The following is a 15,269-nucleotide window of genomic DNA, read 5'->3' as shown; positions in this document are numbered from 1 at the left end:
GGACACAAACTGGCCTAACTAAGGATTCTGGGAGTAAAATCAGAACTCTTGATTTCCCACATATGGCCCTAATCCCCCTCCGTACTATCCAGATGTGGATACTACAGCGTGGGGAGGTTTGCGTTGAGCGCGCCAGATGTGCAGAAACATTAAGCTGAGAGGGGAGCAGTCCTGTGTGTGTGTGTGTGTGTGGGGGGGGGGGGGGGGGGGGGGGGGTGCTGTTTGTATCTACAGAAAACAGACCCTCACTGTGTCTGTTTTCTGTCTCTTTGCCCCCCCAGCAGCAGCAGCAGCGCAGGAGGAGCCGCCTGTCGGAGGGAGCTCCGCTGACCGGAGGGGGCTGGCTCTCCGTGATTGAATCCAGCTGTGGAGAAGGAGCTCGGAGGGGGCCCGACACATTTGCATTGCTTAATACTGCTGTAGAGCGGGACAGAGAGGGGGCAGAAACGGGACAGTCCGGTTCCAAAAAGACATTAGTGCAACACTCGGTCCATGTTCCGGAGCTCCAGCTCGAGCAGCTTAATGCAAACCTGCTGTCGGCCTTCGCGTAAAGGCGCATAGTTGGGGGGGGGGGGCGGTGAGAGCCCTGCTGGGGAGTGGACAGGGGATCTGGGGAGAGTTTACGGGTCGTCTAAATCTTTCCTTTTCGAGAAACCATGCTCCCTGAAAGACGTGGCTTCACGTCTCGCTCCTCTGTAAGGTCAGTGTCTTTATGTTTCTGAGCGCTTTGAATTAAGGATGTTTAAGAGATCATAACTCCAGCTCTCCTCTCTGCAGGATGTTGGCAGCTCTGCTATTTATTCTGCATTGGATCCAGCCTGGACACGGACAGGTAAAAGAACACCTTCCTTCTCTGAAGAGAGTTCTTTCGCAGATTTCATTCATTCACACCGTCTGCACATATATGTGTCATCATGTCATCTTCTGTCCATGTAAGAAGATGAAAAAGCTGATTTTAACTTCTGCTCTTTGCATTGGAAACTCAAAGAAGACATGCACATTAATAATTTAGTTCCAGCTACAGGTGATTTTTTTTTTACCTGATGCACATGATTCATCTCAAACACTTGATTGTTTCCACATCACCTCTCTCCTCTACCTCCCTGTAAAGTATTTTTACATCTCACATATTTGAGGATGCTCTCTTGTTCCTGGACTTTTCTCCTCTGTATTCTATTTGTGAATGGGTTTGTCGATTTCTCTGTCGCTTTATTTGCTCTGATGCTGTGATGTCACACTTTCCCAAGTTGGGGTCAATAAAGTTAAACTTTCTTTTTATCTCCTGACTGTCTCTCCTCAGACCTGCACAGAGGGTTTTGCATATGACCGCAGGGCGAGACAGTGCATAGGTGAGTGGCATTGCTTTAAATCAAAGGTAATTAAGAGCCTCATGTAACTCAGAGGAACACGGTGCAGAGACCTGCATATATCGAGAATCTCACAGATGTTCTGAGCGCTCTCTTATCAGTCGCTCTGTGTTCCAGATGTGGACGAGTGCCGGACCCTGCCGGACGCCTGCAGAGGAGACATGCGCTGCGTGAACCAGAACGGGGGCTACCTGTGCATCCCAAGGGGCTTGTACAACCAGCCCTACAGACCGGAGACCCCCGACCTGCCCGAGCCCGCCTATTCGGACCCGTCCCTTGGATTCCCAGACACCTTTGTTCCAGCTGTTCCCAGATCTGTGGAGCCCAGTTACCCCAGAGTGAGGACCACAGCGCCATGCATCCTGGGATACACTCTCGCAGAGGATGGCACCTGTAATGGTGAGTCGCTTTCTGCAGACGTCCCCTCATGGTTTAAGTTGTGGAAGAATACTGATCTTTGTCATCGTTTAATTCAGAGCCTCCAGATTCTTTTCATTTGAGGAGTTTCTGGTCATCTCTTTACTCTCACTTTATGGAAGTTTTAGCACACATACTATTGTGGCATACTTCATAACCTGTTGCAACCTGCTGTTTCATTTTGTGATAACTATCTGCATTAAAGGAGCAGTATGTAACTCTGACCCATAGTGGTTAAAATAAGTACTGCAGTCCAAATTCTAAACATCAGCAACACCTTTCTAGAGTCCATGCTCACACAGGTCACCATGTGGTGGACTCTGAAGCTTCAGTGTTTATCCAGCTCTGCATGGGTCTGTAAACCTTTCTGTGTTCTAACCTCTCTCCATTTTTCAAAAGCATCTCCAATATTGATCCTAGTTTGAGCACGTTTCTGCTCGTGGAGCTTATTAGAAACATGCAGAGGCTTTTTAGGTCGGGTACAATCACTTCTATCTGAACCACTTCTCTTGACCCGCTTCCATCGCTGCAACACCTGTTGACCTGATAACTGCTCTCATATCTGACAAACCGAGGGGCGTCCAAAACGGCCGTGTGGGGGGGTCTTAAAAGCCCTTACCTTCTCTGGTCCAAACAAATCCAGATCATTCAGGAGCAGAATCTAAAGTTAGAAGGAGGACATGCTGCTGCATTGTTGTCAGAGAAGCCAGCACTTCAACATGTTTCCTTAATGATCAGATAGTAAGATACCTTTATCATCTCACTCTCTACACATCTCACTGATTGGTCCTTTAAAAGAATATCATATAAATAAACATAAATATTCCCTTCTAAATGTTTAAAGTCAAAAAGAACTTGTCCTACAGAAAAATATCATCTGAGACCGACATGTTATTATAAATAAACATTACTGATGCTTTATGTGTGAGTGCTGAAGTGGAACACATTTGGACTGTCTCTGGTTTGTAAAGAGTTTCAGCGTTTGCTCTCCTGAGTGGGTAAGAAGGTCAGGAGAGAAGACGAGAACAGAGTTCAGACTGTCGTTCTCTTCTGAGCTCTTTACTCACCTTTGCTTTTGTGGTGAAAGCATTTTGTGATTTGACCTCTTTGGATCTCGAACAGACAGTAAATGAAACCATCTGAGGGATTTATAGAAGAATTCTCTTTGAAGAAACTCCATAACAAACACATTGACATGTGAAACGTGTCAAAGGGCCGAGACCACGAGGTCCAAAACCAGGAAAAAAATGTACAGCATCGAGCCTTGTTGTGTAAAATCTTTATTGGTGGAATAACGAGCTCCTCCTGCAGTCAGATAAACGTCACAGAGTAAAAAAAAGATCAATATCTGTTTCTGGGATGTTGTGGAGTAAAAGGATGAAGCTGTGAACACAGTCACATCTCCACGCTCTCTGAAGCTTTACGTCTCTGTTTGTGGACGTTTTCAATCTTCAGCTCTCGTTTATTAAATGTTACCCCACAAAGGTTTTCAGTCGTTTCACTGAAAGCATTTCTCCAGAGGTCAGCGTCAAACATCACAGAAAGCAAACGTTGCTGCAACAGCAGTTCAGCTTTGATCGTTTAATATCTGATTGTCAGAAGTTTTATGTGTAACACACGATCGTCTCATCAGGAGAGCGATTACTCCTCCTCAGATGGTTTGATTTAAACCTCATAGGGGTCACAATAGTCTAAATGATTTGAGCAAAGGAATTGAGCAAAGATTAAGACAAAAGAGAAACTTTATGTAAAAGAAATAGTTTCCAGACGACATGCCAAACCTGCACAGAAACTTCAAAACACTACACTATCAGTTGAGTCATTGCAAACCACAACAACTTTTAGTCGCACGTTATTTTGTGCACGTTATTTTATTTTTGTGGGGGGGGGTTCTTTAGAAATAATCAATCAAGTCACTGATAGTTTCATTTTGTTTTGCAGCTCATTCAGAGGCAGAATGTTTTATACAAAGCTAAAAACTCCTCACAGGAGCTTTCAGAAAGTCAAAACCTCGTCTCGCAGAAGTTTGTCTCTAAGAAGGGATGCAGCGATGACATCGGTCTGATGCTGACGCTCAAAGCTGGATCAGATATATCAGAGTCAAAGAGGCCGATACTGGACCAGTCTACTCATTCAGCCAGGTGCAGTTCTTAATGCATCAGCAGCGGTCTGGGTTATTCTGCTCAAGGGGTTAGAAGGAGAAGCTAACATGAAGGCGTGCAGGGAGCTTTCTGGACAACTATCCCTTCTAAACCTTTTCTGCAAAGATTCTCCATTTTGTTTAAGTCGAGCCGGACGAAGAAGAAAGATCAAAGTCTGCATGCAGCTTATGATTTGACGCTGGTATGCCAACGAATCAGCTCTTACCCAAAGCCTGCAGGCATCAGTGTGGAGATTCACTCTCAGATCATCTAGAAAACATGGACGTCTTATTTAGTATGACGGTCTTGTCTTGAAATGGTATAACTCCAGAATTACCTGGATGAAGCGCTGCACAGTTGGGTGGTATCTGTTCCCTGCTGCAGCAGTTTTACTTCATCTTTAATAAAAAAACCTCTGCAGGAAAAGAAAGAAAGAAGACATCTTGCCACCTCCTGCTTTTTATCAGACGTCAGAGTTAAATCGTAGACGAGGTTACATGAGGCGACGGTGGCCAGAGATTCTGTGTTTGTCGTTAAAAACTTGTGGTTGGACTCCGGGGGAAAAAAACATGAATCTATCAGATCACAGATGTTGCAGCGTTGTGTCTGCAGAGAGGGGAGCTTCGACTCCTCTCGGTGAGGAAATCTCTGCTCGATTCTGTTGGATTTCACAACCACAAAAGATCCCAGCTGTCAGATAAAAACTACACGGCTAATACCCCCCCCCCCCCCCCCCCCCCCCCCCCCCAGCTGTACAAAATACGTAATTACCCGAGAGCATCCAGCCAGGAGAGGCTGTCGAAAAACGGCCTCCTTAAACTCCATTTTCGGTGTTTTTCTCTCGTTCAGTAATGAGTGGAAAATGCACACATATAGTCGCTCTATGGAATGCTTTAGCTCATGCACAAATACGGACTGTTTCTCTTTTCAGCGGAGACGGCCTGTCAGGGAATCGGCTCACAACCTTGTTTGGGTAAACGACGCCATCAGAGTGCCAAAGATGAGGTCATTTGTTACCAAAATCGGTGCCCGAGCCGTCCTGGAGAACAGGCAGGCCTCTGTGGGGGCCGATCGTAACGACTCCTCACACCCTGAGACTGGTGTGTGTGTGTGTGTGTGTGTGTGTGTGTGTGTGTGTGTGTGTGTGTGTGTGTGTGTGTGTGTGTGTGTGTGTGTGTGTGTGTGTGTGTGTGTGTGTGTGTGTGTGTGTGTGTGTGTGTGTGTGTGTGTGTGTGTGTGTGTGTGTGTGTGTGTGTGTGTGTGTGTGTGTGTGTGTGTGTGTGTGTGTGTGTGTGTGTGTGTGTGTGTGTGTGTGTGTGTGTGTGTGTGTGTGTGTGTGTGTGTGTGTGTGTGTGTGTGTGTGTGTGTGTGTGTGTGTGTGTGTGTGTGTGTGTGTGTGTGTGTGTGTGTGTGTGTGTGTGTGTGTGTGTGTGTGTGTGTGTGTGTGTGTGTGTGTGTGTGTGTGGTGATGTAATGGGCTGTTGATGGATGTAGAGAGCAGAAATTACACACACTTTGACTTCTTGTCTGATCCTGCAACAAACACGGCTTTGTCTTTAAATTAATGGCCCTTTCCTTCATCAGGAATGCTCATAGCATAGCACTCAGGTGGAAATCTTTTCTAATCTCTATGAACAGATCCATACAAAAGATAAAACGCAGAATCTGAAGGCGTGGAAACAGCTTTTGGCGCCAGAAGTTCTGGTTTCGTTTTAGTGCGAGTCATATCATCCACTCGTGTTTCCTCAGGCTTTAACTTCTTGCAGGACAAAAGTCAGCGTGGAGAGCAAAAGAGGCAAAACCCAAACGGCGAGTATTCTTCTGCTCTAATCTGACATGATTCAGCCTGAATTCACATCTAGAAACAGAAATCTGCAGCTGATGATCCATCCTCAGAAGACGTTTCTCAACACGCTCTTTTATGAAGTTACCGGTTGAATTGTAAAGAACGAGTGGAAAAGAAGTCTGAGGTGTTTTGTTTCTGACGGCTGGTGAAGCAGGAAGTCCTGAGAAGTTGGCCGTCACTCCAAAAGTCTGTAATGTAGCGAGACGATAGACGAGGAGTTCAGAGATCAGCGACTAGTCGACATCGACATCGACTTTTATCACATGACTCTCGACTTTAACAAACCTGAAGACATGTAACCTCCGAACCAGCAGCCATCGTCGTTTGTAACCAAAACGCCTCAGTGCTGCTCGAACCTGCCTCGTATTAGATAAACAGCTGTGATTGGCTCGATCTGAATCAGGTCAGATGATGAAAGAGAGAGAGGGACCAGATGGATCTAAATGAGAATGAAACATGAACAGATTCATGTGGTGCCCCGTGTGAGGCTGCGGACTTTGTTTTCAGCGTCATTAGTTGAGTTAATGCAACAGCTTTGGACGCAGACATCTCAAAACTCCAAATTTTTAAGGTGAACATAGATAGCTTAAACCAGCTGTCATATAAACAGGAAGTCGGCAGTGTTGTAGGTCAAATAAGTAAATCATGCCTCCAGAGTTCAGCTCTCCCGTCGTGTTTTTCATCTCTCACACTTCATTTCCGCTCGTCTTTCCAGGTTTGGGGGGGTTTCATGTTTTCACTTGAGTTAAAGGATTACATGCTCCTCTGTGGCTTGAGAAAATATTCCAACCTTGTGGGCTTCTGGAACCAACTCAAGCTGCAACATAGCTGACCTGAAAACAAAAGTGTCCATTGATCAGGTTCAGTGTGTGGAGGCTTTTTCAGAGGGTTGATGATCAACACAGCAGACACATTAGAGGGGGAAGCCTCCATCGATGATTCAGTTTGTGTGAAAGTCTGCATCTTTCTGTCCTCCAAACGTTGACGTTCTCTCAGTCTTTGCTTGTCGCTCCAGACATTTCAAACCCAGCAGCTCATGGAGCGACCTTTATAAGGCGCTGAAGTGTGTGCACGTTGGAGATCTGCAGCTACGCCACACATGGGGTGCAGATGAAGACCATTCAGAGGTTTTCTCTGCTAACTGCATGCAGGTGCCAGGGCCGTGTAGCTATTGGCCTGGGTCCGATCACCCTGGGCTCCCCCCCCCCTCCCCCTCCCCCTCGTGAAGGTCCACTAGTCCAAGTTGGCACAAAGGCCGGCGGTCCCACTGACAGACGTTATCGCTTATCAAAGCTGCCTGAGCAAACAGAGAGGCGAGCCCACACCCACTTCCCCCCGCCGCTTTCCTAGAGATCGGTGACTTCATGGCCTGAGAACCACAAACAGAGGCTGGGATCTTTTCACTTGTCACATCCTCATAAGGAAATGTGCCCATTCTGATGAAGTGTGAGAGGGCGGCTGAGGAATTCAGATTGTAATCTGAGAATTCTTTAATCCAGAGCAAAAACAACTAAAGTGCTATTGAAATGTTCATGTTGTGATAAGAGTTTTTTGGGCACAGGGCGGTGAAAACTGAGTGTTGGAGAAACAGACCTTTGATTAGAGAAGTCGCCTGTGAAGTCTCAGAGCCAGCAGAGCAGATTTGCTTTTGAACAAGGAATGCAGCAACCATGAAAAGATTTATGATCAGTGTGGAGCTTCTGTGCAGCAAATCCAGACATCCACACTTCACTCCAAGTCAGCTACAAGGTGGGCGAGCCACAGAAAGTGAAAAGACGAGAAAAAACAAACGAGACTTGAGCTCCAGCATGAAACCAAAATAAAACACTGTTAGGCCACGCCTCCTCCATACTGAAGCCTCCGCTCTCCTCCAGAGACACACCTCCAACCCCCCCCCACTCGCATTCACATGGAGGAGTCTGACACAAGCGGCGGACAAACTTGTCCTCGTCTCGAGCTGCAATCACCTGTGTCCTGCATTGTTGTGTTAGCATGCTAATGTTAGCGCTCTTTAGTTAGCTCGTAGCTTCACATTGTTGTTAGCATGCTAATGTTAGCGCTCTTTAGTTAGCTCGTAGCTTCACATTGTTGTGTTAGCATGCTAATGTTAGCGCTCTTTAGTTAGCTCGTAGCTTCACATTTCATGTAAACTGACACAGAATGAGCGTGATCTAAAAACTCTTACTAACATCCAAATAATCAGTGAGTATGTTCTTCTTCTCTCTAGTTCTTGACTAAAACAGCTTTTATACACAAGGGGAGGAGCCGGCCGTCCCGTCCATGTAAACACGACTCTGATAACAACACAGCCAGCGGGACTCGAGCTTCTCCCTCATTGTAGACAGTCATGACTCAGAGACACATTTACACAGGACAGACTTTATGATTTATTGATGTGGAACATGTCACACATTCTGACTTTAATGCTTTCCACTGATTCGCTTGTGTTTACATTTTTAAGTCTCATTTAAAGCCAAAAACAATCGACTCGTCCTCTCTGCCTCTTCAGGCCTCTCTGTGTTTTCATCAGGAAATTAAAGAGCTATCTGTTGAATCTTTCATTTAAAATCAACGTTAGAATATCTGTCTGAGTGTCACCAGGTCGAGTCAGTACGATCACACAATGTTGTTGTAATAAAATTAGAAATTTTATGTAAATATGAGAATGTCTCTCTACAGAGCTCAGTATCTCGGCCTGACGTCCCAATGTCGAGAAATTTGAGACGCTGATAAAAAAGTTATAAAACAAAATCAAAACTTGAGCTTTTCCCTTTTCACATAAAAACAATTCAAATGAATCTCTAAATAGACAAACCTTTTTGATTTATGCAAGTTTACACTCTTGTCTCTGTGTTTCAGACATCGATGAATGTGAGACAAACTCTCATCACTGTAACCCGACCCAGGTCTGCATCAACACAGCAGGTGGATACACCTGTTCCTGCACGGAGGGATACTGGCTCATCGGGGGACAGTGTCAGGGTGAGTAAGCTCCATCACACTCAACATATAGATGTTTCTTTTTACACTTAAAGGAGCAGTATGTAACTCTGACCCCCAGTGTTTAAAAACGGGTACTGCAGTCTAAATTCTAAACATCATAGAGAGTTGTCTCCCCCCCCCCCCCCCCTCTCTAGAGTCCATGCTCACTCAGGTCACCATGTGGTGGATACTGAAGCTTCAGTGTTTATCCAGCTCTGCATGGGTCTGTAAACCTTTCTGATTAGTGGATTGGGGGGTTTGTAGACAGACTAAGGACACATATGACCGTTAGAACAACATGATGAGGTGGATTTTACAGAATATGTGACCTTTAAATTAGATTAGGTTTATTTGTTGTCTCAGAGAGGGAATGATGCAGAAACAACATGAAGCTGAGTGCAACTTGATGTGAAAACAAACACAACACGAAAGACTGGAAACCATGAACACAAATCAACTACAGCTTACATTATGGTGCATTCAAGGAAGCTCTGACATATGAAAGTCAAACTTTAGTTGCAAAAAGGTATCACATGCTCAAATCATTCAAATAAGAGAGTATTTGTTTTTTGTTTTTTCATAATCAGTTTGTCTCTTTTTTTTTCCGACCAGATATTGATGAATGTCGCTATGGTTACTGCCAACAGCTGTGTGCTAATGTCCCGGGCTCTTATTCATGCTCCTGTAACCCCGGCTTCATCCTAAACCCCAACAGCAGGACCTGTCAAGGTACGCATGGCAATTTTTCTTTGTTGGCAGAGAGACAGATAGACAAGCAGGCAAGGTCAAAGGTCACTCGGGTGGGAATAGAATCTTGAGTTGATTTGAAGTAATGGCGGCTGGTCCGTTGATCGCCAAGGGGGGCACAAATACTTACAGCTGGACCAGGATGTATGTCTTAGTTTGTTAGCTTGATGCTAACACATAACGGAAAATGCCATTAACTGGCTAACAGAATTAGCATTACGATAATCTTAAATTTGAAACGACCTTTTTTACTGAACATACTCGACAAACATGCACTCGTACTTACAGACATCATGTTTCCTAAACTCTGTGGAGACTAACTTTAAAAAATGCTGAGTCATGCTCGTCTGGTCTGCTGCTCTGATCCAGTGACGCTGCATGACTCACTCACAGCAACACAGGATATCATGAGAAAACCAGGTTTGATAGAAATGTAACACGGAGGAGGCGGAGCTTATGACCTGTACTGCAGCCAGTCAGCAGGGGGAGCTCAACATCTTTTGGCTTCACTTGAGGCGATGTGTTCTCTGTCCATTCTTTATACAGTCTTTGGTACAGCTTTGTATGAACTAAAACTTGAGTATGTGTGTCCCTGCAGACGTGGACGAGTGTGAAGATGAACCGTGCACTCACGGCTGCTTCAACACTTACGGGTCCTTCATGTGTAACTGTGACGAAGGATTCGAGCTGGCGGCTGACGGGACTTCCTGCATCGGTGAGACCGTACTATTTACATTTTTTTAACGTTTATTATTGTACAACTTATGAAATCCTTTTTTAATTATATTTGGAAATGTTTAGAAAGAAGAAGTCTGTGTTCATGTACTGCACAGATGTGGTTATTGTAAAAATTATGATGACAGATAATTATTATATAGTTTCTTTAAAGGAGCAGTACATAACTCTGACTCCTAGTGGTTAAAATAAGTACTGCAGTCTAAATTCTAAACATTATAGAGAGCTGTCCCCCCCCCCTCTCTAGAGTCCATGCTCACACAGGTCACCATGTGGTGGACTCTGAAGCTTCAGTGTTTATCCAGCTCTGCATGGGTCTGTAAACCTTTCTGTGTTCTAACCTCTCTCCATTTTTCAAAAGCATCTCCAATATTGATCCTAGTTTGAGCACGTTTCTGCTCGTGGAGCTTATTAGAAACATGCAGAGGCTTTTTAGGTCGGGTACAATCACTTCTATCTGAACCACTTCTCTTGCCCGCTTCCATCGCTGCAACACCTGTTGACCTGATAACTGCTCTCATATCTGACAAACCGAGGGGCGTCCAAAATGGCCGTGTGGGGGCGTGTCTTAAAAGCGCCTACCTTCTCTGGTCCAAACAAATCCAGAGCATTCAGGATCAGAATCTAAACTTGTCTTTGCTCCCTGTAGACCTGGACGAGTGCAGCTTCTCTGAGTTTCTGTGTCAGCACAGATGTGTGAACACTCCCGGCTCGTTCTCCTGCGTCTGTCCGCCTGGTTATTATGTTTACGAGGACGGCAGGAGCTGTGAAGGTGAAGTTCAAGATCACAGTGGCACATTTAGTATTTACAGCAACCATTCTGTTTACATGTATATTTGAAATGATAATAAATGAAAAATAATAATGAACATTAGTCACTGTGTTCAGTATTTTATGGTGCTCACTAAGTTTGTTGATGATGCTTTAAAATGTTGTTTCTCTGATGATGATGATGATGATGATGATGATGATGATGATTTAACTGACTCTGATTGTTGTGTGTTTGATTCTTAAAGACTTCAATGAATGTGACACTGGTAACAACACCTGTACAACAGCACAAGTATGTTTCAATTTCCAGGGAGGCTTCACCTGCCTGAACCCTTTACAGTGTCACTCTCCGTACATCGAAGTCAGTGACAAGTGAGTACTCCACCTTCCCACGCTGTCATTGTCTTTGAATTCATCGTCACATGTGCTCTTAGAGACTTTATCTATCTCTATCTCTTTATCTATGGTTAGTGTTCACTGGTTACAGTCAGACATGTTTATTCTGTTAGCTCTTCCTCGAGTCAACAAACCACCAGGTCAAACAAACGCTCTCACATCCCTCCCAAACTGAAATCTGTGCACTCGCTCCCCGTGGTTTAAAGGATTTAGTTTCTCACCCTCACTTTGCAACAGAGGAGTTAAAGGGAGCACGGCGCCCTCTTGTGGCTAAAATTTGTATTACAGCAACAATCAGTATAATATCACCAGTCTGAACATTTTTCTTCAAACTGTTTTCAGAGATTAAAACAAAAAGCACTAATCCTATTTTTTAATGAGGATGAGAATAATTGTTTTAATTGTCTAGGCTGCTTCACAGATTTAAAAAAAGTAAAAACTCTGAAGAAACGATCCATGCAAAAAAAAACCAAACATGTTTGACCTGTTCTTGATTCATAAACACAGGAGAGGAAACACTTTGCAGAACTGATGACCAGATTATCTCTTACCTTTCTTACTTCATTGTTCTGTTTGACATTTTGCACCTTTCTGTACAAACCTTACATCATGTTTCCACAAACCAAACATTTATTGTACTGATTTTTGATATGCATATCGTTGGGGCACTGCTGCACACGTTGTTTCCCGTTTTTAATGATAAATATCGTTAACTGATATGCACCAAAAATAAAAAATTGTTGAGTTCATCTGATTCTCCCTAACGTCTCCTATCTCCTGTCCTCTCCTGTCCTCTCCTGTCCTCTCCTCTCCTGTCCTCTCCTCTCCTCTCCTCTCCTCTCTCTCTCCTCCTCTCTCTCCTCTCTCCTCTCTCTCTCCTCCTCTCCTCTCTCTCTCCTCCTCTCCTCTCCTCTCTCCTCCTCTCCTCTCCTCTCCTCTCCTCTCCTCTCTCTCTCTCCTCCTCTCCTCTCCTCTCCTCTCCTCTCCTCTCTCCTCCTCTCCTCTCCTCTCTCTCTCCTCCTCTCCTCCTGTCCTCTCCTCTCCTCTCTCTCTCCTCCTCTCCTCTCCTCTCCTCTCTCTCTCCTCCTCTCCTCTCTCTCTCCTCCTCTCCTCTCCTCTCTCCTCCTCTCCTCTCCTCTCCTCTCTCTCTCTCCTCCTCTCCTCTCCTCTCCTCTCCTCTCCTCTCCTCTCCTCTCCTCTCCTCTCCTCTCCTCTCCTCTCTCCTCTCCTCTCTCCTCCTCTCCTCTCCTCTCCTCTCCTCTCCTCTCTCCTCCTCTCCTCTCCTCTCTCTCTCTCCTCCTCTCCTCTCTCTCTCTCCCCCCCCTCTCTCCCCGTGCAGTCAGTGCATGTGCTCAGCTGAGAACCCTGCCTGCAGGGACCAACCCTTCACTATTCTGTACCGACACATGGACCTGTCGTCGGGGCGCAGTGTGCCTGCAGACATCTTCCAGATGCAGGCCACCACGCGCTACCCTGGCGCCTTCTACATCTTCCAGATAAAGTCGGGGAACGACGGGCGAGAGTTTTACATGAGAGTGAGTACTGCAGAGATAACAGACACACTCCACTAAACTGAAGGTGTGAAGGAAGATGATGCAGTAAGGAAACTGTAAATGTAACATCCACTGTTGGAGCAGAGAGAGGGAGAACATGATGGATGAGGCTGCAATCCATTCTTAGTGAATCAGACCCTGTGTGCCTGATTTTACACCTGAAGATATTTGCATTTAACTTTAATCGTATATTTACCTACACAACTCCTCTGTTGGAAATAATCCTGCTTTTAATTCTGATAATAATAAAATGATTGATGTCTGAAGAACTTTTGGAGACACATTTGAACAGAAGCTGAGTTTTCTCTGAACTGTAACCAGTCAGAATGTTTCTGTTAAAAAGCCTTTTCTTCCAAGTTCACACATACACCTGTACGTCTGTAAGGAAGATGGAGGATTTTTGACTTGACCCCGTGGTGTGCTCTGCAGCCAGTAGATGGCGCTCTCAGACTGAGTGATGTTTTTGCAGCTCAAATAAGTTTACAACACATCAGGAGAAACTGCCTGGAATGATTTCAATGTGCAGATTCTCTTTGATTAGATCATTTTTATTTTTCACCTTCTGACTGAGCTTCTGTTAATCATCGTTGGAACAATCCCTCCATATCTGACATCCCTCGCCTCATTAAACATGAACGTTCCTTGACTCTGCGCTCGTGTTTCCTGCTTGTTATGAAGGAAATGACAAAGCTCTGACTCTTGGATTTCCTCCAGCTGCTGCCAGATTCAAACATTTCCTGTTCTTCGTTCCTCTCATTCCTCCCTCTCTCTGTTTTTCTTCTTTCTCTCTCTGCAGCAAACCAGTAACGTGAGCGCCACCCTCGTCTTGTCTCGGCCCATCAAGGGACCGAAGGAGGTGGTGCTGGACCTGGAGATGGTCACGGTCAACAACGTCATCAACTTCAGAGGCAGCTCCATCATACGGCTCACCATATTCGTGTCGGAGCACCCGTTCTGATGAACTCCATCAGGCTGCAGCTGTCGTAACTTTCGGTGTGAGACAGCTCGTCACCTTTTTTTTGTTTGTTTGTTTCTAAATCGTTGTGTCATCCTCATAAAGACTCAGCAAAGATCAGCTGATGGGAAATCATCCCCGCCCTGGTTTAATGGACTCTGAGCTTTTATGGCTGCGATCCGGACACACGTGGACATTTATGGTGTACAATTTCTGACATCCTGTTTCTGTTTAGAAATGACCTGAACGTGATGGAATTTACCGTCTTTGTGTACCTGAATATACACAACACATGTTTTTAAGGAGTCCCCCCCCCCCCCATGTGTCTGTGAATTTGAACCCCCTCAGATAAGCTGTGAACTTTTTATACGTCATCAGATCATCGTGGTGTGTATTTGTGTTTGGAGCGGGGACGGTTATCTGAGCAGAAGAGTAATTGTGTATTTGCAGTGGCAATATTTGAGATGATGTAATTAAGCCAGTCATTAACTGAATTATTGATCACACTTTCTTTTGGACCAATAAATGTCTTCACCACACAGCTGTCCCTCCCTGACATGAGCATGCTATCCAACCTGCACTTCTTTAACGAGGGTAAAAACTTCATTTAAGGTGATTTTAGACCAAACAGTTCTTTGACCATCCACTGGGTCTGCTTCTGAATCGCCATGGTGACGGCTGATATGAACCATAAAGCCGGCTGACAGAGCAAGCTGGCAGGAAATAAGTTCTATTTCCTCCGTCGCATAAACAGTCAGTAATGCCTGGACTTCCTTATCGGTCCATTTGTCCGTGTTTTTTGTTTCCATACTAACGATTTTAAGAGCTGTTACCGACTGTTACAGACTGTTGCTAACATTTACAGTAGGATTTAAAAAATAGCGGTTGGTGGTACTGGATTGTCTCCTGCGTTCAACCAATCACAGTGCACTGACATCACTCAAAGTCCCTCTTGTGCTGGGAGAGTACCTACTCTCGAGCAGGAGCTAAAAAGGTTCCTCTAGGAACTAAAATAGTTCTTACTTCCAACAGTTCCTAACTATGAAAAGGTTCCTGCAGTCTGAAAATGCCGAATGTGATTTTTAATTAGAAAATGTAAATAAAAATTGCAGCAGCGCCAAGATTGGAAACTGGCATGCCGCTGAAACTTGGTGCGCCGGCATTCCGATGTTGTTTGTGGCATGTCGGTTTTCGAGGGATGTGAGCTGTCTCTGCCGTCAAAACCATCGATCTACCAGAAGGTCCTTACTTTATTTCAAAATAAAAACAGGGTTGAATTCAAACAGCATGTAAGGCACTCTCAGGTTAAGATTTCTTATTTTTAAATGAAAAATGATGGATAATAGCTCATTTCAGAGT

The 15,269-nt window shown here is 44.9% G+C and overlaps 1 protein-coding gene across 1 annotated transcript; it reads left to right on the top strand.

Annotated features, from left to right (window-relative positions):
- Positions 1–237: 237 nt before the first annotated feature.
- fbln5 (fibulin 5) lies at positions 238–14,449 on the top strand. The gene is made up of 11 exons (XM_061063651.1): positions 238–700; positions 778–832; positions 1,301–1,349; positions 1,485–1,766; positions 8,631–8,753; positions 9,366–9,482; positions 10,099–10,215; positions 10,885–11,007; positions 11,252–11,378; positions 12,742–12,937; positions 13,752–14,449. Exons 1-11 carry the CDS (start codon positions 657–659, stop codon positions 13,911–13,913), a joined length of 1,395 nt encoding a protein of 464 aa, XP_060919634.1. The 5' UTR covers positions 238–656; the 3' UTR covers positions 13,914–14,449.
- Positions 14,450–15,269: the final 820 nt, after the last annotated feature.

Source organism: Labrus mixtus, chromosome 18, assembly GCF_963584025.1.
Source record: "Labrus mixtus chromosome 18, fLabMix1.1, whole genome shotgun sequence".
NCBI classification, from domain to species: Eukaryota; Metazoa; Chordata; class Actinopteri; order Labriformes; family Labridae; genus Labrus; species Labrus mixtus.
Note: the sequence above shows the minus strand (reverse complement) of the source record. Positions and strands in the feature narration are given on the sequence as shown.

Coding starts and splice junctions, on each gene's coding strand:
- fbln5 (XM_061063651.1), top strand. CDS start 657: ATGCTCCCTGAAAGACGTGGCTTCACGTCTCGCTCCTCTGTAAG. Junction 833..1,300: donor TCCAGCCTGGACACGGACAG/GTAAAAGAACAC, acceptor GTCTCTCCTCAG/ACCTGCACAGAGGGTTTTGC. Junction 1,767..8,630: donor AGAGGATGGCACCTGTAATG/GTGAGTCGCTTT, acceptor TCTGTGTTTCAG/ACATCGATGAATGTGAGACA.